Here is a 27,199-nt window from a genome sequence, read left to right on the forward strand (position 1 = left end):
TGTTAAACTGTCTTTGAATTCAAGCTCAGGTGAAGAAATAAACCCAGAAAATGTTTTGAGACAGTGAGCTCCGTCTCTCTCTCTCTCCATTGTTTTCTAATCCTTCTTATTGAGCGTCCACTGCATGTTTTACTGCTTTGCTGCAGGGACTCATACTTTAACCTCATTAAAGGCTTGGTAATGAGCTGATAATTTGTGAGGTCATGAGTTAACTTTTGAGCTTTAGTTGAACACCTCAGGTCTTAATGTCTGACATGTTCTTATTCAGCAGCAGATCCAACTATTTTCTATCTATAACTCCCTATGTTGTTGTATTTCTGCTCTATTCTCCCCTGTGAAGCTCACAAAGCTTTTGGGAATGAGGCGATCAGGTGTGTTTGAGCAGGTCCTTGTGAAGGTACTCTACGTACTCACAGAGCTGTGAAACACTGGTTTAACACATCCGATTAAACCCATTAGTTAATTCCCAAAGCGTTTCTCTGCTGTGCCTGGCGATGGACTGGTGCTCCGTCCAAGGTGTGTTCCTACCTTGCACCCAATGACTCTGAGTTGGCTCCAGACTAACGGCAGCCGTGAACCAGATAAGAGGTTACAATGGGTGTGAATTAGTGAATAAATGTTACGATGTTGGAAAACTACCCAGCTTTTCATCCTTCAAATCTCCAGTGTGACACATTTGACCTCCATTTTGTACTAGACTGTATTAACAACCTGTAGGCACGGTGGCGAAGCAGGTAGTGTGGCAGTCACACAGCTCCAGGGACCTGGAGGTTGTGGGTTCAAGTCCCGCTCCGGGTGACTGTCTGTGAGGAGTTTGGTGTGTTCTCCCCGTGTCCACATGGGTTTCCTCCGGGTGCTCCGGTTTCCTCCCACAGTCCAAAAACACACGTTGGTAGGTGGTAGGTGACTCAAAAGTGTCCATAGGTTTGAGTATGTGAGTGAATGTGTGAGTGTGTGTTGCCCTGTGAAGGACCCACTGTGACCCTGAACTGGATAAGTGGTTGCAGACAATGAATGAATGTATGAATAAATGTAGTAACAACTTCTCTGCTGGGAAGTCTTTGCACTAGATTCTGGAATATTTCTGTAAGGATCTGATGCCTTTCAGCCATGAGAACATTACTGAAATCAGATAGTAGAGGCAGTCGGGTCACAAATATTGCCAGGAGATTGAATTACTAAAACTCACCCAGTCAACATCTTTGTACACACAACAACACACACTTAAATACATCACATGGGCACATATAGCATGGAAGCTACTTTGCATTTCTAGGTCTCCTTTGTTGGTCCATTCAGATGAATACTCAGCACGTCTCCATGGGCGTTCTCTTTCTGAGACCTGTAGGACCAGTCCTGTGGGTTCTGCACTGAGCTGTGGTTACCACCTCTAGTAAAGAGATTCTCAGATTCGTAGGCGTGTTGGCGCTTGGTTCAGTGAGGTATACAGAGAGCCCTGAAAACTGAAGGCTGATCAGGATTCAGTTGTGTCCCATGGTTGTGCAGCCGGCAGGAAGCCATGATGGCACACCGTGATAACACAGTAGACGAACATTTCCCATTCATCGTGAGTAATCACAGGAAAATCTGAACTATTCCCTGAGAAAATGCCAACTAATACAAGTTGCTCTTCATTTGTTTATCGTCAAAATGACCATAAAGTAAAACATTTTTTTAAGGATCAGACAAGACAATGTATGTCTCTTGAACTGGAAATACAGGAAATATGGGACACATAACTGTGCAAGACCTAATGTTACACTAAGACTGTCCCCCCTTAGATAAAAGTTGAGCGACTTGTTTTAAATCAACAACTCCATAGATGTTTCTGTCCATCCTTCCACTGTGAGAGGACATTTCAACACTGGATCTGGGGCGGCCTTGGCCTAATGGTTAAAGCACTGGTACCAGAAGGTTGCTGATATGCTCCCCATGACCAGCAGCAACATCTCCAAAAAAATCCCATAAACACTCCCAGAAGGTGCAGAGAATGGCTGCCTGTTGCTCCGTGTATGTGTGTATGTGTGCGTGTGTGTTCACCGTTCCCTAATCTCTAATGTGATTAGTTTATTGTGTGTTTGTATGTTTACTGCCACAGGTGGGTTAAATACAATGGAGTAAAAGCAAAGTGGGAAAGGTTTGAGGAGATTAATAGGAGAAATTATTTTTGCTTTTGAGCACATGTAAACATTCATTCATTTGTTTACTTTCTGTAACTGCTCTATCCTGTTCAGGGTCACAGTGGGTCCACAATCTGAAAATAATGAGTGCAAGGCAGTAACATTCTCTGGACAGGGCACCAGATCATCACATGGCATCACACACTCACACCTGTGGACAATTTCAAACAGCCAATTCCCCTACCAACATGTTTGGTCTGTGGGAGGAAACCGGAACACCCAGAGGAAACCCATCCAGGCACAGGGAAACACATCATACTCCTCAGGGAACACACAACACAGACACTATCTGTTGCACCACTGTGCTGCCCACATACTGAAACATGAGTGAACAAATGATTGAACAAGCTTCGGTGCCTCATCCTGTCACAGATTACTTGATACTCTGCTGAAATGAGGCAGACATAAAAGACTCTGTAGCTTAAGCATACTACATGGCCAAATGTTTATGGACGCTGGCTCGTCTGACATTTCTTTTAAAACAAGGGACGTTTGAAGGTGGTTTGTTCCTTTTTTGCTGAAATAATAGTGGAAGCTCAAACATTTTGGTAACCATTTCAGTTCACGCCCAGGTCTAGGTCCATCCCCTTCTAATGTAAATGTAGTCAAAACAGGGGAGACAGACAGGCTCAAGATCAAGATAAACACAAAAATCAGTGATAAATCTGAGATGACTAAGTCAGCCCTGGAAGGAGGACACTGGAGGCAGGAGCAGTTTGGCTCTCAGTGTATTAACAGTCCAAAGCATAGATTACACTAAAACTAAACAGCCTTTCAGTTCAGCAAACAATCTCTTGTTCTCTGTCCCTCTTTCTCCCTCTCCTAATACCCATTAGCATGTCGTTGACAGGTGTTTCTCATTTACCGAGCACTAACAGGTATTCAGGGCTGGACAGATTGATGAGAGTCATGCCCTGCCTCAGTCTGTACAGTTACAGGCTTGGCTTCGAGCTCCTCCTTCTGCGTGAAATCTCTGGTTGTGTCCCTGTCTTGTTACCTCATGAGGGAGGTGGGGCACAGGAGTGATGCAGTTTTAGCAAGCTTCCTGCTTACAGCCTCCAGGGGCTTGGACCACAAAAACACACATTAAACAACTTATAAGCAATCAGTAAACAGTAAGTGAAACAGCACAGCACAGCAACAAGCTACAATCAGAAGTTTGATATAAACAAGATGTAGTTGATGTGGTTAAATGTGTAAGCTTATTTAAAAATAATTTTTTTTAAAAATCTAAAATCTGAGTCCAGTCCAGTATTTGTGTACATACTTTCGAATCAGCGCTGGGCACATGTTTACACAAAAGACAAGTCTAAATAAAGAGGAGATTTAAAAGTATGAAGAAGAAAGAGAACCAAGCAAAAACGGCTAAAAACCAGAGCTTCTGTTCCTCGCTGCTGTGGGCTCAGGTCTGCGTATACAGTGAGCAGCTTGTAATCATTTAAAGGAACAGGCGCTAAAACCTGTCATTCTAAACAGGGCTGTTTAACTGGGTAGGATGCTGCTGTGGTGTTCAATCCTTGTGGTATTTTGCCCAAAGACTGACCCAGTACCCAGAAATGTTTTTCACTTGTGAAAAAAGTGTACAATTTGCCCCTTTTAAATGTTAATACATTAGTTTTAGATACAGGGAGTGGATGGAATTGAACAAGGAGCGTGTGAAATGTTCAGTGGGCTTTAAAAGGGCAATAATACATGCTGCATGTTTGCATGTTCTGGATAAGGTGAAGTCTGTGAAGAAGGTGGTTGAGGAGGCCTGGAGACATCATATTGTGTGACTTTTGTTGAACTAAAGCAGAGCAGAGTCCAGAGTTGTTTCACAGGTGGAAAAATCTGGCAGATATTGTTTATATTACCGGACCTAGAAAAGATCACAAGGCTCTTGAGCTGTGTGTAGATGGGTGAAGTGGTTTTATTGAAGGTGGGTGAGCAAATATTAGTTCTTAGAGCTTTAGATTTTTAGGAAGCATTTATACAGATTCACAGATACAGATTACGACAATACTTCAGTGTATATGTCACCCAGTGAAGCTTTTAGAAAAAATGTTAATAGTCATTTGTGCGATTGTGTGGTGTCCGATTTCTCAGAAACCCTTTTTATTTCAAGATAAAGTCAGTACACAAAGCTTTAAAACCTGATCCTAGCATTACGCCATCAGGTGCTCTGTAAATACAAGCCACAGAGCTTTGCTTTATTCTTTCTCAATGGAGAGCAAACAGAGGGTAGGCTGTGAGAGTGACAAACTGACAGACAAAACAGGGACAGTCCATGTTTACTTTGTCCTTATATTCTGACGTCTTTGCACTGGTTGCAGGGCACTTCTTCTACTGCAGTCTCCTGGTTGTTCATTTTAAAAACTGAAGGACAGATTAAGGGTAAAATCTTGTGTGTCAGAAGTCACATACAATGACCTGTCAATAGTGAAAAAGTTGAAGAAAAAAAAATATATATAAAAAAGGGCAGCACGGTGGTGCATCAGGTAGTGTCGCAGTCACACAGCTCCAGGGACAGCTACCCATGTCCACATGGGTTTCGGGTTTCCTCCGGGTGCTCCGGTTTCCTCCAACAGTCCAAAAACACACGTTGGTAGATGGATTGGTGACTCAAAAGTGTCTGTAGGTGTGAGTGAATGTGTTGCCCTGTGAAGGACTGGCGCCCCCTACAGTGTGTATTCCCGCCTTGCGCGCAAAGATTCCAGGTAATCATAGGTATACATATTTTTTTTTTCCCAACTTAAATAAGAGTTTTGTGATTTGGAAACAGAGAGAGAGAGTGTAGCAGCCAGGCCACAAGAAGTGAAACATGGCAGTGATGCTTTCTGATCATCTGAATGAAGGGGCTTGAAGGCAGACTGGGATATGCAATACAGACGATGGGTGAAGGACACTGGTAGATGTGGAAGAGGAAGATGATGATGAAGGTGTAGGGGCAGGCAGAGCACAGGGAAGACCTGATGGTTTAGGACCAAACATTTTTTTAAATACTGTACTATATCTTAAGTAATGGGAAGTAAACACATTTGGAAGAAGAGCAGAATGTGCTGCACTGTGGCACAGTTTTGTGGATTGTGAGCACGTGTCTGTACAGGAATGAATAACTAATGCATCTGAGAACAACATTAATTTTAACTTAAATGTAAATAAAAGAGTAAAATATGTGTGTGTGTGTGTGTGGTGTGTGTGGGGGGGCGGTCCAGAAGCTCCTTTGCCTCCTTTCTGGGAGCTAGGTCCTAAAGCTCCTTTCCGTCAGCTAGGTCACTTTGGTGAAGTGTTGGGGTGGGAACCACATCTAAAAAACATAAAACACATTTCAGAGCTGGACCTCAGCCTGTGGCTTTTATTACTTTGAAAACATTTACATACTTTGAAGATGACATGTCAATTAATTACTTTTCTGAGGCTGTGAGGTAAGTAACAGGACTCAACTATGATTCTTCATGCCATGAAATCAGACAAGGAGAAAGAGATTTACAAGATGATGGACCCTGAGAGTAAATTTAGAAATGTATTATTATTTATTTGAATTAGAGATTCAAATAATGAATCTCAATGGTCAACAGTGGGTGCACAGTACCCACACTATAACCTCTAGACATGCAGTGCCCAATATAAATCAGTTCCAAGAGCCTTCATGAGCTGTTTCAGCAATGCGTGTGTGTGTGTGTGTGTGTGTGTGTATATATATAAGGGTGATCTAAAATAAGCAGAACTCTGTTAAGTCACTGAGAAACATAAGCCTAGAAATGCAGTGGCAGTAAGACGGGCAGAGCGCAGTTGCACCAAGTGAGCAAGCGAGAGAGGGAGCAGCACCTCTGTGAAGAGGAGGAGGACGAGTCTGTTTGATCATGTCATTGTGAGCCAATCCTTCCATTATCCACAAGAGGGAGCTAGAGCAGAACTCCATCTGGAACAGAAGCAGAGACAGTGGACAAGAGAGACAAGTTTGAAATAAAAATAAACTCACATTCTTTATGATCATTGTACAATTATATTTGCCTCTTTATTTACCACATCTCCACAATTATGATTGGGGCAGGGAACACCCACACCCTCACACCTGGAGCAGTGGGCAGCCATCCTCAGCACATGAAGGGCACTAAAGCCATGGATGTTCCTGCGTGTTGTGGAGGTCACACCGGCAGTGGTACGGGTCAAGGCCTGCTTTTCTAATCATTAGCCCACGGCTTCCCCCAAGCTTTTCTGAGCACTTCAACACAGCCATGAGTGAGCAGTGACTAGCTGCAGACATTATTTATAAAGAGGCTTAAAAGTGAACGCACAAGTCCCAGTGAGTTCAAGAGATCTTAAATGAAATGTATATTAAATGTTGATTGTATGATGTAGGTGCTGTCAGGACATGACCTCATTCCACCAGTTGAACAAACAAAATGTATTTAAATAAGTACCAGGAAGAAAGCAGCTAGATTCTACTTTGAATTGTTTTTGGAAATATTGGGATGGCGGTTCAGCAACACTAGGCTTGCCTAGTTTTCTTTTGTCTTGTTAGTACCAGCTTGTTACTGGTTCCAGGCAAGCCAAGTATGGTCTACACATGATGTGTGAACCTTGCAGAGTGCTGATTGGCCATAGAGACTTGTCCAACACAACAAAATGCAGACATCCTGCACAAATTACGGGTTTGTAAAATCTCAAGCTACAGTAACAGATTACATTTGTTTTTGTCTAACTAACAACGGCAGCTCGTAAAATTATGTTGCAGTCATGTGAAGAGGTTCAAACACTCCTTGCAACAAGGAAGGAACACACTCTACTGATCTCTCTGAACTGATGACAGAGCTTTGTTCAAACAATAACAACAACAAAAACGTCTGAATGCTGGGATCATGTTATGTTAGTCAGAAGGATACATATGTGAAGTTATTAGGCACAGGAAGCTGAAAGATCTATTTAATGCAAGATTACATTGTGTTCAGATGCTAATTATATCTTTACAATATAAAACAGGCCTGTGGTGTGAGACAGTGTGCAGTATCATACAGAACCGTAAGGAACATGTCCTGTGTGTGTTATAACAGACAGGTACGTATGGTCTTCACTAACCTCAGACTCCAGCATTCTCAGTCGACAATCATGATCTCGAATCTGCTTCAGTATGTTGTCCACCCTAGACCAACACACACACAAACACACAAAATAAAGACAGCAGTGCCAGTTTCAGCATGCTTCAACATTCACCCTGTGTCCTGTCCTTGTGCACATGTAATAAAGCCTCCCACATTGAATGTCCCCAAAAGTCTCTAAGCCAAAAAACAAACTCAGCAGTAAAAGAAACAAAGAATATGGCCTGTGTCACTCAATTTCTGACATTCTGATTTGGCTATTGTTATGTTTCTGGTAGAAATAATGAGAAATTAACATGCGGCATTAAATGTTTTCACAGTTTATTTCTGTGTATTGTCTGTGTGGTGCGTGTGGCCTAATTCTAAATGCCCCTGAGCTGTGTCTTTGAGCTGCTACTGGAAGCTGTGTGAACTATAACCTCTGAACAGGAACAGGTCTGAGGCAGAGGGTAAAACAGGACTGACTTTACAGAAGTGCGTTTGAGTCGCTCCGTGTCACTGTCCTGAAGTTTCTTGCTTTGATTCGACAGGAGATTCTCCTTCTGCACGGACTCCCATGTTTTCAGTCTGCTGGCCTTCCTGCCCTGGAGATCCAACACTGCAGAGAGAGTGGAGGAGTGACACAGAGGAGATGGACAAAAACATTGACATGGATCTGACGCCATACCCAAGTCTGAAAACATGGGATAAAATGGCCAATCTGATTTTGTGCTGATTTTGAACTTGAGGGCATATACTTTTGAATGTTCCCGCATCTAAGTCTGTCAACAACAAGCATGAAGAAATAAAGAATACTGAGAAAATATGAAGAAAACAGCTACTGCTCCTTGCTGCCAAGATTTGTGTTGAAATAAATTGTGGCTCATTTAAAGGAAGGCACTGAAACTTTTATTAAGAAAAAGGCTGTTTAGATGGAAAGAACATTGCGGTGGAGACTGATTAATTAATTAATAAAAGGTCACAGACCTTTCTTTTAGACCCTCAAACTTAAAAAACGGTAAAATGGGGCAGATCATGCCTTTTTTTAAACAGGTATATAAGATAAAAACAACCATTTTCTTGCCCAGCTGGACAGGAATCACCCTCAGGGCTTACGTACTGAAATGTTTGATCTTGAGAGAAGGCACTTTGCGAAGGATCCTCTTGATGAAGAGATTCAGGTGGGAGATGATGATGAAGGGTGGAGCCAGGCACGGTCGGGAATGATACTCCACTATCAGGTTGTACCTTTGGAATTTCCAGTGCACATCACTGTTTTCCTGAACTTTACTGAATGTGTAGCTGCACAGAGACAACCATTCAAAACAAACATAAATCAGGTCATCACTAGTTAATAAAACTCCATAACCTCCACCAGATATCACATAGTATTACGCTATAAAGACACTTATAGCAAAAAAGCTTCATACCTGAACATCGCAATGAGCAAGTTCAGTAACAACACATTAGTGACCAGGAGGTACACAGACAACAAGATGAGGACCAGCCAGTTAGCTTCAGATGTTGGACAGGGCTCTTCTCCTTCATGAATAAGGGTCACATTGTCTGTGCATGGTTTATCTTCTCTCTTCTGAGCTGTAAAGGCAGGTAACACAAACCAGGTTACCACTGTTAAAGAGCTCAAGCACAGGGGAAAATGATGGCATTATTCTTGGACTAAACCTGAAGGTCATTGTTGTTAAATCAAATCAAACAAAAGTTTATTTGTCACATACACAGTTCAACTAGCAGTTACTCCTTTAAATAAAGATCTCATACACACCGTCTATTTCTTCCAGTGGTATATGCCCATAAATGTACAGGTATGGCCTATAAAAGACTCTGCGAAACACCCAATAAGGTCGAGGGTCATAAGAGTACAGCAGAGCCTGATTAGCTACGCCATACGCCATCAACCACACTCCAAAGAAGAACAAGAAAGAGAACATATCCTTCACCTGAGTGACAAATGAAAACACTACAGTAAGGTAATGTACACAATATCTAAATGTCTCTGAATGTTTTAACACAGGGACAGTAGCACAATTCTCACCATTTTCCCAACCATGATGATTTTGGGCCCCAGGTTTTTGTTGATACCAAAGATATGAATGAGTCTCAGAGTGAAGACCATATAGTCCAGGCACATCACTGAACGCCCATAATCATACAAGCTAGGGATCATCCTGCAACACACACAAGCACAGGCTTCAAACATCTGTTTTGGTTAGACATTGCCTAAACTGTACTAAACCCATTGTAGGAAAACCAGTGTATAATATTCTTAGTTTTAAATAAACCCTAGATGCTAGTGGAATGCAAAGGTCCTGTACTAAACACTACTAAATATTTTAGGTGCCTATGGGTTTTTACAGGAACAGCATACTCATAAAAATCATTTCTTGTCTGATTATTTTAACTCTATAAACAATTGAAAATATGTGTATTTTATATTGATGCTGTTTTATGTAGAACGCTATAATGATTTAACCAGAATATGGCTCATGCTGCTAACATACAATGAAAAAAGCTTTACTCTCTCTCTCTCTCTCACACACACACACACACGCACGCACACGCACATGCACATACACACCTGAGTATGAGGCCAAGACAGAACAGAGAGATGGCCGTTAGGTCAAACTTATTCCATGTGTCCTGGATATATATTCTCAAACTCTGTGACCAAGTGGTACACCCTGTAATAAAAGACTGAATAGAAGAGAAGTCAGTGTTTGTGTGTGTGTGTGTGTGTGTGTGTGTGTGATACATGTATGAGTTCATACCTGTCGAATCTCCTCGCAGAACAGTGTAAACACCCAGAAATACAACACAAACTCAATGGCAGCGGGGCCATCTGGTGGAGGAGGTCTGAACTCAACCAATAGAATGTAAGCAAAGAGGAAGAGAAACAGGAAGTACATCAGCATGTTGCCCAGAAATGAAGTAACAGGTGCAAACCAGAACTGCCGCCATCGATGTACTATGAACAGATGCTGAGGATGTTGGTGAGTGAATGTATTTGATCCTAGAGAATATGGACAAATGTAACAATTTGTTAAAAATAAGAAAAAATTATATTAATGAAGTACTATCTATTTTAGTTTTAAAATTCTTCAATAGAAATATAAGTAACTCAATCCATGGCTGAAATGAAACTGAGCAAGGCACCCTTCTCTTGCACTGGGCATGGCTGCCCGCCAATCCAGGTGTGTGTGTGTGTGTGTGTTTGGAAAATTTCCATTGTACAAAAAGCACATTTTATCATGTTCATGAGAAAGTAATTCCACTCAAACTTTAACTAGAGAAGCTGTTCTGTTATCAGTTACTCAGCCTCATCTAAATTTATATGGAACTAAATCACAGACACCACTCTTTAAATCTGAATTTTAAATATATTATATTTATTACATATATTTAATATTTTAAATATGTCTATTTTTTTGTGTATATTAGAATTTAAATTTTTTTATATATTTGAATTTTATTTATATAGCATTTTGGTAAACTGACATTGTCACGCCCTCGTCTTGTCGTGTCTGTTTTTCCGGCCATGTGCTCAGCACATGGCTTTGTTTTGTTGTTGTTCTGGTCTCGCCTTTGTTCCGCCTCCTCGTTTGTGTCATTTGTTACCCTGCCCCCTTGTTATCTGTCTCAGGTGTGTCTCATCTGTGTTGTGTATTTAAGTCCCCTTCCCTCACTTCCTGTTGTCGTTCATTTGTATTGTTTGTTTCCAAAGTCATGTCGGTTTGTGTCATTTCTAGTCATGTCATTTCATTTTTCTCCCCAAGCCTTGTCATTTCTTCCCTCTAGTATCGTTGTTTTGCCTCCAGTGTTTCCGTGTCTTGTTTCTTAGTTCGGTCTGTCTGTCTCTGTCGTTTTCCTCGTTTCATTTCATAAGTTTAGTTGTTTCCGTAGTTGCCAGTCTTTGTTTCGTTATATCTTGTGTTTCATTAAAATTACTGTGTTTTAGCAAGTGCGTCCGCCTACATCAGTCTGCCGCGTGATCCGTGACAGACATGATGAAATATTCATTCTAATTTAACTAATTAAAATCTCAAAAATACAAATCTAGGCCAGAAGTCAACCATCCAGGATTGTCAGGAAAAGCAGCCTTCCACAGAGTGATGGCTTGTTGTGTTTAACCAGACAAGTCTGAGGTGTTTTTCCCAAATTATTTCCTCAATTAATTTTAGTGATTTATAAACAAATGTTATGAACACCAATTTTAGGAGTATGCCCTCATAGCACTCTTTACCTCCAACATTACACATTAGTCTTATATAGTTCTTTGTTGAACCCTTGTTTGCATTTGCGCATGAAAGGCATGTGCAGTCAAGCACTAAAGCCCTGATTACGTATAGTTTCACATTATTATACAATAAAGGTATTATTAAGCAAATAACTATAAAAATAATTGTAACCAAATTAATGTTTATATTAATGGTATAAAAACATGAAACATTACACTTTCAATTCAAGACAAAGGTACATTACATTCTCTTTTCCAGAAGAGGCAAATAATTGAAAATATTTATTATAGAACTGTGTAAAATAAGAAGTGTACTAAACATCCTGTAGATTAAATGGGGTGTATGAAATCAACACAACCTTAAAATCTATCATTAATATAGAATATGAGCGGTAAGTGATCCCAGGAGTTTACAGTAAGCCTGTGGTCTGGATGGGGTATAAAACCTCAGCAGAACAGTAAGATATAATGGACAACTTTGAGAGTTTAAATGAACTAAGCGCTTTGAATATCAGGACATTCAAACTGAATAAGACCGAAGACATAACTTAAACCTTTTTATTCCTGGGAAGCACACAGGCTGCTGCATTTTCCCCCAACACTCACCTTTAGGAGCTGATCTGAGAGCAGCATTTTCTTCAGCATCTTCTTCCCTGCAAAAGATTTAGGGGTAATAATTTAGTGCAGATAATCATATGTAAGGCTTCATGAGGCCTACATCATAGGACTTGTGTAGGTTTATAACAACTGACATACACCTACATTAACATTTATAAAGGTTTATTTATAATTCATAAAACTGTTTGAATCTGTTTCAAATATGGAAGTGTTATGCCAAATAATGAATAAATCTAATGATTTTACTTGACTTTAAAGGCTTATAGGTTTATAGGCTTTAAAGACCTACAGTGAAGTTTTATTAAATTTGGACAAAGCTGAATATTACATTCACTTTTCTGATAAGTGGAGGAACGTGACGTATGCAGCTGTATTAGATATAAACCGTGATTACAATTGTACAATATCAGCGAGAGAAAAAGGTGTGCTTTCCCCTTCGCCATCTGTGTTGTCTGCATGATGGCCATCTTCAGGCTTACTGTCCTCCTCCCTGAGAGAGAGAGAGAGAGAGAGAGAGAGAGAGAGAGAGAATGATCATTAATATGAAGAAAACAGTTTTAACATAATTAGAAACATTAAGTACAACATTTCAGTTCAGTACGTGTGTTGGGTGAGGTCGCCCAGAGAGAATGCTGCTGTTGTGTTTTGACCTTCTAAGCTGTCTGTGTGTCTGACCTTGTGCTCCCTGAAAGACAAAGGAACAAAAAGTAGTGGGAAACAATTAGAGAGATGGCCTCAAAATGAAACTGAAACTGAAAATGTAAAATGGCAGTGCACTAATGATTAGAATATTGCACCACTGTGTTAATAAACTAAGCTAAACTTAAATGCCATTCATTTCTCTGGGTCAGCAAAGTAACAGAACGATATTTGATGATGGCTGCAGCAAAAAACGCAAAGTTGACAGTGAGAACCGGCGATTTCAAGAGAGAGGGAAGTATTTGCAGTTAAATGTTGGATTTTACACTTTGTGATCCTGCAGCAGTTTATTGATATGATCCAGTTCAGCCACCTGAAAAAAGTTCGGACACTTCTGTTCTAGATGAAGTGTCATCTATCTTTCTTGTAAGTTCTCGTATGCACATTTCTCATAAAATAAACCTCCTTGCACCCGTATCCTCTGACCCCGACACAGCTCATTGGATTTTTCTTTGCATTATGAAACACGAAAAGAGACATTTTGCCAGTTTTGTGCTACAGTAAAAATGAATTGAATTATATTTTATTTTGAGTCTAAAAGTGGGAAAGTGGGAAATTTTACTAGGGAGTACGTAATTGTTTAAAAAAATGTGTTTTTTCTCTTTACAGTGTTTTCAACTTTACAAAATTACATATAAGTTGATGACAAAGTTTCTTACCTGAAACTGATGAGGTCAGTGTAAATGAGAGGAGGCATTAGGAAGGAGGAGACCAGTTTCCACACATCTGTGCTGCTGTCCATATCCCCCCACCAGATCTGAGAGAGCAGAGTCTGTCCAAAATGAAGAAAAACCTCAGTACCATTATCATCCTAGCTGAAGTATGGTAACTCTGATCGAGTTAAACAGGTCCACTTTCTTCACTGCAACCAAACTAGCCCTGAATATCTCGTGTTTGTTTACTCATTGTTTGATCTGTCTGTTTAACTTTAGTTCACTGTCTGCTAAAGGTGAGTAATCTATTGACATATTGTATATTCACCTGCACACCATCATGACTGAAGAAGAGACGGGCGTCAGCTGCCACAGCCATCTGCAGACAGGTGACCCCTCCCCACACCGGTGAGGTTCTGATGAGCAGAGTGAAGGAGCGACTCTCACTGCTCTGGTAACAGGAACTGAACACATCTGCGGGACACAGGACACTTCACTTTATTCAAAATAGATTGAAAAGAAAAATGAAAGAGAAAGCTACACCATTTTTGACTTGTAACGAACAACATTATTGTATGTAAAGTATTCAATGTCAATGATATAATAATTAAAATTCTTCATATTTTATTAAAACACAAACCTTAAAACATGGTTTATAAAATTAACCTCAACATGTAAATAATGTATGTAAAATCACATGGACAATTAACATAGCTCAGATCAAAAGCTGAGTTAGCTCTGTATTGAACTCACTGTGAGCCAGTTTCTCAAATCTGTCTGCCAACTCCTTCATGGACAACTTGATCTCAGTCTCCTTCTCCAGCTTCGACAACTCCCTCAGGATTTTACAGGCACTAAGAGCACTGAGAACAGACTCTCCTCCCTGAGAGAGAAAGAAGAATGAAGGGGTAGATAGTGTAGAAGAAACAAACCAAATTTAAAAAGACAAATGCCAGATGAGTGTGTGCCCAATAGTAAACTGCTTGTGAATTAGTCAAAATAAAGGACCAAAAATCCATCAAACTATAAATAAGCAGGTAAAAGGAATTATGTAAAAATATAGGAGGTGTAGCTGTGTGTTGGTCCAGCACAATCAAGGTGCCCACATACTTTAGTGCATTTTTTTCCAAGATTTTCAAGAAAGAGTTATATAAGAGAGTTCACCACTATCCTGTTGACCATTCACTGCCATCTCACTACAAACCAAGATCCTTCATGTTATCCTTGTTTCTGGGATAATGTCCTTTTTTGGGGTGTGCTGTCCTCATTTTGGGGTCATGGAAGGGGTCACCCTACTCACTATTTTATTTTAATAAAATGTAGCGTATGTTAGGTTTTTAATCACACATCACGATACCTTTGTGAATATATATTTTATATTGTGTTCATAGCGTTGACCTTATTCAAACTCCTCCAATCTCTGATATTTGACTTAATGATATTAATTAAAATTTATAATTGGCTTAGGCAATTAAAACATTAATAATTAGTTTGAGAATGAATAATAATCACGCTAAATGAGTACTTCAGGATTTTCAGGAAAATAATGAACAAATTGCAAACACTGTGATTTCAAATAATGAAAGTTTTATTAACAGAGAGAAGATATTTAATTAACATAGCGTAGCCTTGTAATCTCACGGTATCACCACAGGGTAGACCGATTCGAGCTTAAAGGTGAGCTAGGCACTTCTGGCTTGTGACTAAAGTGTTGCTAACTAAGGTTTAATTAATACAAAATTTATCAAGAAACTTGATTCGATTTTCAGCTCTGGAAATGCATAAGTTTAGCTTACTTTTTCGTCGATTTTCACCACTCGTTTGGATGCAGAGGCTCTCTGAGGTCCTGGGAGTAAAGGCGTCTCACTTAGTCTCGCGGTTTTTTTTCCGCAGAAGCGTCTAGGCTGAGTCAGCGTGGAGGTCCTTCTTCGTTGGTTGAGTTGTCTCGGGCGTACCCGGAGTGTGATGACGCAGGCGGCAGGATCCTCTCTTCGGCTTTCTGTCCGGAGTGGGAGGGTCCAAAGTATGGAAGTCTTGGACGAAAGGTTCGCTAGTTACTGCAGCTCCAGAACTGAAAATCGATTCAATAAACTCACTTATTCTACGACTTTCTGGTATCTCGGCAGTGTTTCCTCACTCTGGCCACGAATAAGTTCACCTGCTTTGATCAGTCGTGAGATTAAACTTAGATTGGGCTATAAGACATAAACACGATTAAAAGAAAAGAAGATATTCGAATCATTCGACGCGTTATTAAAACTTCATACTATGAGCTAATTCAAGACGTCTCCTGGAAGCTTTGATGAAGTCTATGAGGTTTTCCTTTGTTTTGTCGGCGGGAAGAAGAAGCGTCTCTTTGTTGTTTCAAACTTTCTCGGATTTTCTTGCTGTTTGTCGTCTTCTCCGCTTTCTTTCGTGGACCGTTACTTCTGTCGAGCTCTCGTAACTGCTGTCGAGCTCTCGTAACTGAATTGTGAGCAGTCGAGCTGCTGTTTTTCAAAGTCAGCGCGATCACGCCCTGATGGGAGGCGTTCTTTTCTGATTGGACACAGGCTCACGTGACTGACTTCATGAGACAGAAAAGAGGGAAGGTTGGATCAAAGATTTTAAACAATAAGTAATAAGATAGACATTTCCCGTATCGAAATTTCCTATTCATATTAGTAACATACAACAATGAGTATACTGGATTATTAATATCAAACATTTACATAAGGTTTCATCTTTACGTCCCATTTATGATGATACGCTGGAAAAGAACATTAATCCGTTTTCTCTATTAGGAGACAGAACTTCTTTTCATGATAGAAACAATCGGCAACATACAACATTTCATTAGAAGGTGGGCATTCATCTGAGGACACAGAAAGTGACATTAATACATTTGTTTATACACATTTAATCAGAATTTGACTATTTTCCGCTATTGTTTTAGGCGACTCCGCGCGAGGCGTAGTTTCGCCAGTGTCCATTTGGGGTCGCTGTTGGTCCACGTGTAGGTTGTCGTGTAGATGAGTCAATGGGGTTCAACTCGAGGTCACCCCTTCTAAACATCTGCTGATTCCCGTGGGAGATAACGAGAGACATTGAGGTGCCACTTCGTCATAAACGGGATTATAACCCTTCCTTTTGTTTGAGGTTCCTGTCTCTTAAGAGCATTATAAAAACTTATCTCGATATCTCCTGAAGAGAGGGGGGGTCGTTGGGCCATGTGTTACTTGAAAGTGTTCTTAGGTGGGTGCGTGTGTGTGGGGGCTGCAAGGCCTTTGTCCCCTGCGGTTCGTGGAATGCTGACTTCGGGACCAGATGAAAGTTCTGGTCATAATGGAAAGTTTTGAATTCAAACTTTTCATTTCTTCATTCATATTCGGTCCATATCTATCTTCGGTCCATACTCTACTACAAAAATATAAAAATCCAAATTATTTGCTGGTGCCGCAATGTTGGTCCACCTTGTAGATGTAAAGTCAGAGACATCTCATCTCTCGCTGCACAGTGTGTGTCGGTCGTCCTCTAGTCCTTCATCAGTGACACAGGACGCTGTCGACTGGATATTTCTAGTAGTTGGACTATTCTCAGTGCAGCACTGACACTGAGTGGGTTTAAAATCTCCAGCAGCACTGCTGTGTCTGATCTACTCACACTAGCACAGCATACACTAATACAAACAACAGTCTGTAACCGTCCCAGTACAAAGTGCACCTATAAGGTCAGTGCTGACAAATTGGGGATAAAACAGTGTTTGAAAAAAATAGAAAGAAAGATGATGAAGGAATCCTCACCATCTCCCAGAAGTAGATGGCCATTTCCCTGCGGTTCTGCAGAACAGCCCAAATAAAGAGTGAAGACCAAGGGTAGGCACATGGCAGTTTACTGTATGGGCAGTCACCCTTCAGCAGCTTTTTCACATGCTAAAAAAGAGAGAGAAAGAATGATGTTTTCATACAACAAAGACAAAAGTAATACAAATAGAATACTGGTATTTTTATAGTTATTAATTTAACATGAAATACACATACACTTAAATAGCAAAAAACAACAAAAAATAATAAAATAATGCCTGAATTGACATACACCAACAAAATTCACCACATTGTCTGCTATTTTTAGTCTACAGTCTCCACAATCTCGTAGTCAGAGGTCACCTCAGATGAGAAATCTGTCTCCTATCGCCAAACACTATCAGGGAAGGTGTGTGAGCTTTCTCTCCACATGAGATGGGGGAGTGATGATAATATTACTACAAACATGACACTTTTGATTTCAGATTGACATAAAAGGTTTAAAAAATGAATAACGGTTCAGTGAAAAATGAAAAGCTGGGTCCGTGTGCTTTGTACTTCAGAAATAAACCTTCCAAGCTTTTAATTGAGACATGTTTCAGGATCAGTTTAGTACCTTTGCAGCTTTCTTGGCATTGACTCCTGGCTCCAGGCCGAGTGGGCCATAATAAAATGGCCGACACACTCCTCCAAAAATGTCTGATAATAATCGAGAAACCTACAACACAAAACATGGTCATTTTTACAACAGTGATTTAGGGTCACTTTGGAAAATAGAGAATAATTCCAAGATCAATGTCAGAATATATCCAAGATAAAAAAAATATCAGAATTGTTGCTAGAGTAAAGTCAGAATGATGAATGAGAATAAAGTCGGAATAACACTGAGAATAAATTTCAGATCATTCTGAGATTAAAGTAAGAATGATTCTGAGAATATTTTGGTAGACTTCCAGTCTGTGCGTCAGTTTAGAGACAGTTGAATAAGAGGTCGTCAAACAAGGAGTGAGTGAAGAGAATTATGTACGCTTCCGTCCACAGGACATGACGCCTAAACTTATCAATCCAATCATTAACTGGGATGGCTTTGGTTTACTATGGAGTCACACAGGCTGTATGTTTTGCCCTGTGAAGGACTGGCGCCCCCTCCAGGATGTATTCCTGCCTTGCGCCCAATGATTACAGGTAGGCTCTGGACCCACCGTGACCCTGAATTGGATAAGCGGTTACACATAATGGATGGATGGATAATGATATTGAATTTGAATCCAGCCCTAGCATCACATCAATGTCAAAAGTAGAGGGCACAAAAGTGGAAATATCCCTCTTGCGCAATGCGGATGTAAATATGAAACTCACGAGCACAAAATAGGAATGGAAAACATAGCTAGTGAATAGGAGTTGACTCCCAAACAAACTAATTCACTGAGCATTTACAAGTAGGGATTGACTCTTGGCAAATGATTCAAAGGCAAACCTCACAGTTGACAATTTTCGAACACCTTCTTGCAGTGAACATCATTTCCACATGTACCTCACATATAACTGGGATCTGAACCTGCTGTAGACAGACAGTTTATCTATGGATCTGTTGCTGTCCTGGGGAAAACTGCAGAAAACTCAGCCCAGAAAGATCCTGAAGGAAATGAGCTTGCAGTGTGAGGGGAAACTTTAATATCCAGAGGGTAAAAAACATTCGAGAATGAAAAAAAAAAGGCAGTTTGAGAGTGAGATTATGACCAATGTATGCACAATTCCTCTCTCTGTGCTTGTGAGTTTCACATTTGTGTTTGCAACAGGGGTAATTACATGTGAAACAATAAAACATGCGGGATTATATTTTCCACCTGGTTTTTTTGCACCCTTTTGTGCTCAGCATCGGTGCAGCAACTGAGGCTTTAACACGTTATGACATATGGACTCGTGCAGTAAATATGGTGACACATCAGAGTTCCACTCCCTCTGGATCATTCATATTCATGATTATTTTTTTATCCTGTGAAACTAGTTTGAAAAGCAAAAGTAAGTTGATGACGACAGAGAGACGGACACAAGGAAAATGTGATAAAAAAGCTAAATTTATTGTTCCTTCTTTTTCTTATTTTCTGAACATCATATGGTTTTCTCTCTGCTTTTGATAGTATGGGGAACATTTCTGGTAAATCATTGTTTTCCCTACAGTTTGTCCACTGTTTTTTTAAAGTGAATATCAAATACTTTGTCATTTATAAATGACACATTAAATCACCATCTTGTCTTAAGTGCATTCGTTTGTATGTCACTGATATTAAAACTGATAGGGGCATGATCTACTGGACGGGTTGTGATGGTGTTGTTTATAATAAATGAATCACTGTGAGAGAATGAGCTCATGAGAAGTATGTTCTTGTCCTGTTTTATATAAACATGGTCCTGATGTGCCAGAGGCCTGAGAATTTGTGAAACCTATGAGATAGCACAACTTCAGATTATTGTATGAATGAAAAGGAACTCTGACCTCATACAGACTGAGCCCCTCACTACGGGAGAATCCTTTGAGGGGGCTGCTGTATTTTCCGTCGACAGAGTCAGGTGAGTGATTGTGAAACGACCCTGTGAGGCTGTGTCTCTCTCTCAGCCAGTGCTGCAGCAGTGAAAAGGCCAGACTACTCTCAGGGAGAGACTGATACAGACTCTCCAACCGCTCGTATGTCAGATACTCCAGAATATTCAGGCCATTCTCAGTGAACAGACGCACAAACTGAGGCTTATTATTCACCAGAGCGGCCGTCATACAGTCCTCCAGATCCTCATACTGAGAGAGAGAGAGAGAGAGAGAGAGAGAGAAAGAGAGAGAGAGAAAGAGAGAGAGAGAAAGAGAGAGAGAGAGAGAGAGAGAGAGAATATTTAGATGCTGAGATAAGTCAAAATATTCAAATTTCATTTACTGAAATATTCAGGTTTTTTTATGACTTTATATTTTGGAAGTTTCTGACTTACTTCCAATCATATCGAGTGTGTGGTGTGGCCACAGGATGAACAGGTCCAAACAGGACCAAGGTCCACCCTGTCAGCCACTGTCAATTCACTCTGAGTCTGAGCTGGCGTGAGTCTGAACCGTGGGGAGCATGAGAAAGTGCATAAAGTGTCACCCCTGACCAACAAAATAAAAGTAAACCACCCACCACTGACAAAATAAACTAGACACCCACTTTTACCTACTCCACTGGTTGTAAATGCTGAGGGTCTGTAATTATTCAGGCCCAGCTGCTGTTTTATTTCTAATCCCATCACTGTTCTAACGCTGCTGCAGCATTCTCATGATAAGATTTTGTAAATATTGATTTTAATTTTATGCAATTTCAGAATATTTTTGACGGCGGCCCTGACAAAGCAAGACAGCACCCCGACTGAGAAACACGGGTCTAGCGATCGTTCAGTTCCTCAGACCTTCCACTCGATGTCGCCATTGAACAGTTCACTCTTGGCGATGTCCACTCTGTTCCAGGCCACGGCCATTTTCAGCTCGTCTGTGTACTCACTCGCATTACTGCTCACCTGCTTACACGCTGGAAAACACCATCACGTAAATGATATATATGAATACCAAACACTTAAAAAAACAAAAGCAAAACACAAATACTGAGACAGATCCTGAGGCTGTGATCTGACCTCTGACGAGGGCTTTCAGGATGACTGTGTCAAAGTCATCAGGACCGTCCTGCTCCCCATCAAACACAGTGATCAATTGTCTGTTCTGATAGATACTTACAGTCTGGAGAGAGAGAGAGAGAGAGAGAGAGAGGGAGAGAGAGAGAGAGAGAGAGAGAGAAACATTACATATATCAAATCAAATAAAATTTTATTTATATAGCGCTTTTCACAACAAAAAGTCGTCACAAAGCAGCTTTACAGAGATCCGGGTCCAAGCCTCATATGAGCGAGCCAGGGGCAACAGTGGCAGGGAAAAACCCCCTCAGCACACGAGGAAGAAACCTTGGAACGAACCAAGACTCATACGGGGAACCCATCCTCCTCGAGTCAACACCGGAGACACAACAGAGAACAGAACAGAAGTAAAAGTGAACTAATGACAGATGAATGGGTTACAGTAATGTGAATGTAGATTGGTGATATATGAGTCCGAGGAAGGAGGAGGTGATCAGTGTGAGTTAAAAGTAGGTGCAGAGTGAATTTAAGCTAAAACAGCACAGCCAAGCATGATAGTGTAGATGAGACAAGGCCAGGATCTTGTATAGGACACAGGGGCTGGATCAGGGCAACACCTGGAGAGCAGCAGGAAATCTCAAAGCATGAGAGCGACAGGAGAAAGAAAACCAGACAAAGGGAACAAATAAAAATACAGAAGTAAGTAGGTTTATGGTAAAGAACACGCAAAACAGTCCGGCAAAAAAAGCTTCCATGTGTCAGGCAAGAGAACCCAGCAACAGACAGCGTGTTGGCGGTTACTAGAAAGCTATGGTAGTATGACAGGGTTAATACAGAACAGTGATAATATGGAAACCACCTCGAACACCAATAGAGAAGGAGTAACCTGAAAGTGGGTGATTAACCAAAAGCTTGTTTGAAAAGGTAGGTTTTTAATCTAGATTTAAAGACTGAGAGTGTTTGAGTGTGTCTTAATGTGAGGAACTAAGAGTAGATGGGCATCCTGTGAACGAAGTGTGCGTGACGGCAATAAGGTATGAGAAGTTCAGTACGATACTGCGGGCCTAAACCATTTAGAGATTTACAAGCTAAGAGGAGAATTTTATAGTCAATGCGGAATTTTTTGGGTAGCCAGCGTAGGGACGAGAGAACTGGGGTGATATTTTCGAATTTTCTAGCTCTAGTGAGCACCCTGGCTGCTGCATTTTGAACTAACTGAAGCTTGTGTAACGCTTTGCAGGAGCTCCCTGCCAGGAGCGCATTGCAGTAGTCTAGACGTGAAGTTATAAAAGCATGTGCTAGTTTCTCTGCATCTTTTAATGATAAAATATGCCGAATTTTGGCAGTATGGCGTAGGTGGAACCACGCGGTTCTGACTGTATTGGATATGTGGGTATCAAATGTTTTTAATGATGGCACTATGTTTTACTGTTAAATTATCAAGATTAATAGGACCATTTCTGAGTGAATATTTCTGAGTATCTGTACCTAGTAACAAGACTTCAGTTTTATCAGAATTTAACATGAGAAAATTTCGCATCATTCAGTCTTTACTTTCAGTTTCAGTTTCAGAAATTCTGTTATTTTACGTAGACAAGTAACATCATTAGGTTTGGCTGATATATACAGTTGTGTGTCATCAGCGTAACAATGGAATTGAATACCATGCTCACGGATTAGTTTACCCAGTGGCAGCATGTAGAGTGTGAATAATACAGGGCCAAGCACTGACCCTTGTGGAACACCATATTTAAAGAAAGTATGATTAGAGGATTTATTATTCAGATGAACAAATTCATAATGGTCAGATTATCAATAGGATCTGAACCAAGAGAGGGCAGATCTTTTTAATCCTACCAGATTTTCAGCCTATCAAGAAGCCCTTAGGTTTCACAATATAGCCCTTATTATGTGAAAGGAGTAAGTCATTAGTTACTCTTGTTAGAGCTGTTTTTGTGCTGTGATTTGGTCTAAATCCAGACTGAAAAATGTCATAAATGTCATTGTTTTGTAGGTAAGAGCACAACTGCTGTGACACGACTATTTCTAGAATCTTAGCAATAAAAGGGAGGTTTGATATTGGCCTGAAGTTTGCGAGCACAAGTCAAGTTTGGGTTTTTTAATAATTGGTTTGATTACCGCTAGAGGTTTAGGTACATATCCAATGTTGAGGGATGAGTTTATTATTGTGAGCATATATACATTATATACATCTTTTATATTTACAAGGTGGAGCAACGAGTTAAGTGTGTCTAACAGGGTGGACAGTGAGTGGACACATAGTGGGCTACATTGACCAGTAAATACAGGATAAACTAAATATACACAGAGAAACTGATGGACTACAGTCTGTAGAACTACATGAACTACTGTATGATCAGTGGAGCTGATAAAATACACAATCTCTATTGACACACCCCAACACACACATACACACCCCAACACACACACGCGCATACACAAAGAGATTGGTATTACTTTGAAGTAAGGTATCCTTCAGTTTCAGCTGCTGTTCAATGAGTAAAATACAATTTTAGTGCTCTTCCACACCCAGGGGGTAAATGTTCTCCTAAGCTTTCAGTTCTTGGACGTTTCAAAACCTACTGAGTATCCCAAGAATTCATTAACAGCTTAGAGGTGCTCTTCCTCATTTAGGGTGCAGGACTGTAGTATAATCATTTGTATAATCTTCTAAAAATTGTTTATTTGTGTGTTTTATATTAGCTTTGAATACTACTTTGATACACTGTCTACTATTTCATATTTTATAATATATATATTTTTAAAGAATTTCTTTGAGTCACTTAGAGATGCATTTATGTATGAAAGGTGCTGTACAAATAAATGTTACTATTGCTCTCACCTGGTCCACTAGTCTGTCCAGTGATTTCTCATTGGGGAAGTATTTCTTGAGAATCTCTTTGACTTTGTCCCGGAGCCCAGCGATGGAGCTGTCTTTGCCCTCTCCGTCAGCAGGTGGCTCTGTGGGGCCCAGGTCACTCAGCAGCTCTGTGATCATATCTGCCGCCGAACCGGATCCACTCAGAACCAGCCACGGAGTCGACTTCTTCAGAGACATATCCATTCTCTGTCACAGAACACAACATGATCAGTCAGAACAACAACAAAACATTGCATCTCAATTTGTTGTTTATATCGTTGCTGTCCAATGAAAAACATGCATTTCCATTTTTGTGGATTTTTAGTTTACTATGTCATTTGAACTGTCCTTCACATTTCATGATGAATGGACCAATAAAATATTCTATCAATGACTTCCATTAATTGTAAAGAAGTTTTTTTTGCTTCTCCTGTAAAGTTACTATTTTTCAGATACTTGTATTTCATTGGACAGCGACAATATGCAAGAGCAGCCTGGGGACCAAACCTTGTAAAACCAAACTATGAAACATAAAACAGTGATAGAACATAACAACAAACCTTTAACACTGAAGCCTCTCCAGAGATCAGCATACACAGCACCGGGATCTCAATATTACCACTTCCTGTTTGTGTGTTTACAGATGTACATAAAGGAGAAGAGGAGGAAACAGAGGGTACTGTAATATAATAATATATGTACAAATTGTCCTTAATGTATTTCGTCAGAGTCTCAAATATTTACTACGTCACAAGCTGGAGTCCATGATGCTTATCTAAATGTACATTTATTTATTTTTCATTGTACAAACGAAATGTGTCTCCGCGTTTAACCCATTCATGTAGCGGTATTAACATGGAAAGGCATCGGCATCTTACGTTCGCGTGACACTGGCACATGCCAGTAACATCGGCACCTTACGTACGGGTGACAGTGGCATCGATTTTTTTTTTTGTGACAGTGGCATGTGCCAATGGCATCGATTTTTTTTGGTGACAGTGGCATGTGCCAATGGCATCGAATTTTTATTTATTTTTTGACAGTGGCATATGCCTCTGTTTTGCGCAAATGCCGATGACATTGACATCCGTTTTATGACACTGGCATATACTCCACTTCATTGTTGAACATCTGCCAGTAGACTAAGTTTAGCTAGCATTTGGATGTTTAAACTAGCTATATATTTATCTAGCACATGTATGCTACTAGCATGTAAACGGACCAAACAAATGACATGCTACAAACATAGCATCCCTTATTCGCACAAAGTCCACTGTCACTGTGTTCATGGACAATTGAACTAAAAGTTCTTCACAGTTAGGGGTATACGACACTCCTCAAACCCACCACTTTTAAGACGTCGACATACCACAATGCTGCCGTGCGATAACATGAGAGGCAGTAATATATATATATATATATATGTGTGTGTGTGTGTGTGTGTGTGCGTGTATGTATATGTATGTGTGTGTGTATATATAGAGTGAAAATCTAATATGACAGTGTATTAAATGAAACATTACTTTTTTAAATTTTCGAATTTAAATTGAGGTAGCAACCCTGCTAAGCCTAATCAGAAAATTGAACACTGGCATCATCTAGGGGCCTAAGGTCTTTCTCAAGAAGAATGAGAAAACAATATGGGGACATTGCATGGTAGGTGTGTTGTACTATTACGTATTAAATGAGTACAAATAGTGGTGTAGCTACCATTATTATTTATATTATTTTATACAGGTAATGTTAAATGCCGTGTAGTATCATGTTCACTGGTTATCAGTAATATATGGGAAATACATTTTATATTGCTAATATACAATAGAATGCTGTATAGGAATGCTATTAAAAGTGGCAGAGGGCTATACTATAAGGTTTAGTGTGCCTGCATTCTGGTGCTGCAAGTCTCTGACATGTTAACATTAATACCTTAATGCTATCCTGTTCTTATTTTGCTTTTTAGGACACACATTTAAAACACTTGATGGTCTGTTTCATGACATCCAGGCTCACAGTACTTGTCCATTCTGTAGAAAGTGTGATGAGTGCACCCAGGACCACATCTCTAAAAAACATCTCAAGTATTCTGTTTTTTTTTAAAGATGCTAGCAATAGTAAGCAGTCTGTTTCTAATTTGAATTTCTATGTTAATAATGGTATATTTATTTTGATAAATGCTGAGGAAATACTAATGGCCAAAATGTTCCTTTGTGATCAGTGTGATTGTCTTATTATTGAGATTAAAAACTTAAAAAATGATGTGCTGTTTATGATCTGTTGTTTTTGTAGACTTTTGATGACTTGTACAGCTAAACTAACTGTCCAGTAGTAATTACATAATGTTGAATTCTTTTTTCTGTCAGATCTTTTCACAGTGCCATGTTTTTGTGGACAAGTTAAAGACTTAAAAAGAAGTCATTAAATAAACACATGGGCTTTATTGTAAAGGAGAAATTTAGGGGAAATCTGGATTATATGTCAGTAGAATTGGATGTCAGCACATATTATGAGCCTTCATCAGAAAGTCATACATTGTCTTGGTTGAAACGTCAGCTTTCAAGAATCTGACATGCAGTGTTGTACAAGGCTATTAGAGCTTCACGTGCCATAAAGACATTTTAATTTATCTAGTAGTCCAGTAGTAATGTTGCTTGGCAGCATTGTGATATGTCGACATATTGAAAGTGGTGGGTTTGAGGAGTGTCGTATGCCCCTAACTGGGAAGAACTTGTAGTTCACTTGTCCATGAACACAGAGACATGACTATGTTTGTAGCATGTCACTTGTATGGTCCGTTTACATGCTAGTAGCATACGTGTGCTACCCAGTAAACAATCAGCCGTTGATTCAACGTTGAAATAACGTAATGACTGCCATCAAAATTCTCTTAAGGTTGAAAATGAACGTTGAAAAGACGACCAAACACAGACATTGAAAAGACGACTATTAGACGTATTTTGGACGTCCATTGACGTTATTAATTGGTCCCGAAATAAATTACTTGTATAAAACGCGTTTTGGACGTCCACTGACGTTATCGATTGGTCACCACTTAACTAACTTATTAAGATGGATTTTGGACGTCCATTGATGTTTAAAATATGTGTTTGACGGACAGACTACTTTTAAACCTATTTTGAACGTCCAGGGACGTTCCTTGTTTACTGGGTAGTTAAATATATAGCTAGTTTAAACATCCAAATGCTAGATAAACTTAGTCTACTGGCAGATGTTCAACAATGAAGTGGAGTATATGCCAGTGTCATAAAACGGATGTCAATGTCATCGGCATCTGCGCAAAACAGAGGCATATGCCACTGTAAAAAAAAAAAAAAAAAATTGATGCCACTGACATATGCCACTGTCACCAAAAAAAAAAATGATGCCACTGTCACCAAAAAAAAAAAAATAGATGCCACTGTCACCCGTACG

At 39.9% G+C, this 27,199-nt stretch overlaps 1 protein-coding gene across 2 annotated transcripts in view; it reads right to left on the reverse strand.

Moving 5' to 3' along the window:
• Positions 1-5,278: 5,278 nt before the first annotated feature.
• Positions 5,279-27,199, reverse strand: part of LOC136665357 (transient receptor potential cation channel subfamily M member 4-like) — a 32,336-nt gene continuing 10,415 nt past the window's right edge. Inside the window, exons 7-29 of one of the 2 annotated variants that reach the window (XM_066642943.1) lie at positions 24,331-24,395; positions 23,753-23,977; positions 20,893-20,995; positions 20,671-20,789; positions 19,739-20,035; positions 17,858-17,959; positions 17,242-17,370; positions 14,213-14,342; positions 13,788-13,933; positions 13,466-13,578; positions 12,709-12,792; positions 12,502-12,597; positions 12,096-12,142; positions 10,024-10,265; positions 9,834-9,949; positions 9,291-9,423; positions 9,021-9,195; positions 8,668-8,833; positions 8,358-8,539; positions 7,724-7,856; positions 7,239-7,302; positions 5,988-6,081; positions 5,279-5,466 (exon numbers count right to left, since the gene is read on the reverse strand). In XM_066642943.1, coding sequence (XP_066499040.1) covers positions 5,408-5,466; positions 5,988-6,081; positions 7,239-7,302; positions 7,724-7,856; positions 8,358-8,539; positions 8,668-8,833; positions 9,021-9,195; positions 9,291-9,423; positions 9,834-9,949; positions 10,024-10,265; positions 12,096-12,142; positions 12,502-12,597; positions 12,709-12,792; positions 13,466-13,578; positions 13,788-13,933; positions 14,213-14,342; positions 17,242-17,370; positions 17,858-17,959; positions 19,739-20,035; positions 20,671-20,789; positions 20,893-20,995; positions 23,753-23,977; positions 24,331-24,395 — 3,020 coding nt within the window. In that variant the 3' untranslated portion in view covers positions 5,279-5,407. Of the gene's footprint in view, positions 5,467-5,987; positions 6,417-7,238; positions 7,303-7,723; positions 7,857-8,357; positions 8,540-8,667; positions 8,834-9,020; positions 9,196-9,290; positions 9,424-9,833; positions 9,950-10,023; positions 10,266-12,095; positions 12,143-12,501; positions 12,598-12,708; positions 12,793-13,465; positions 13,579-13,787; positions 13,934-14,212; positions 14,343-17,241; positions 17,371-17,857; positions 17,960-19,738; positions 20,036-20,670; positions 20,790-20,892; positions 20,996-23,752; positions 23,978-24,330; positions 24,396-27,199 lie in introns of both variants that reach the window. The other variant, XR_010795236.1, reaches the window with a different exon arrangement.

Source organism: Hoplias malabaricus, chromosome 13 (assembly GCF_029633855.1).
Source record: "Hoplias malabaricus isolate fHopMal1 chromosome 13, fHopMal1.hap1, whole genome shotgun sequence".
In the NCBI taxonomy this organism is placed as follows: domain Eukaryota; kingdom Metazoa; phylum Chordata; class Actinopteri; order Characiformes; family Erythrinidae; genus Hoplias; species Hoplias malabaricus.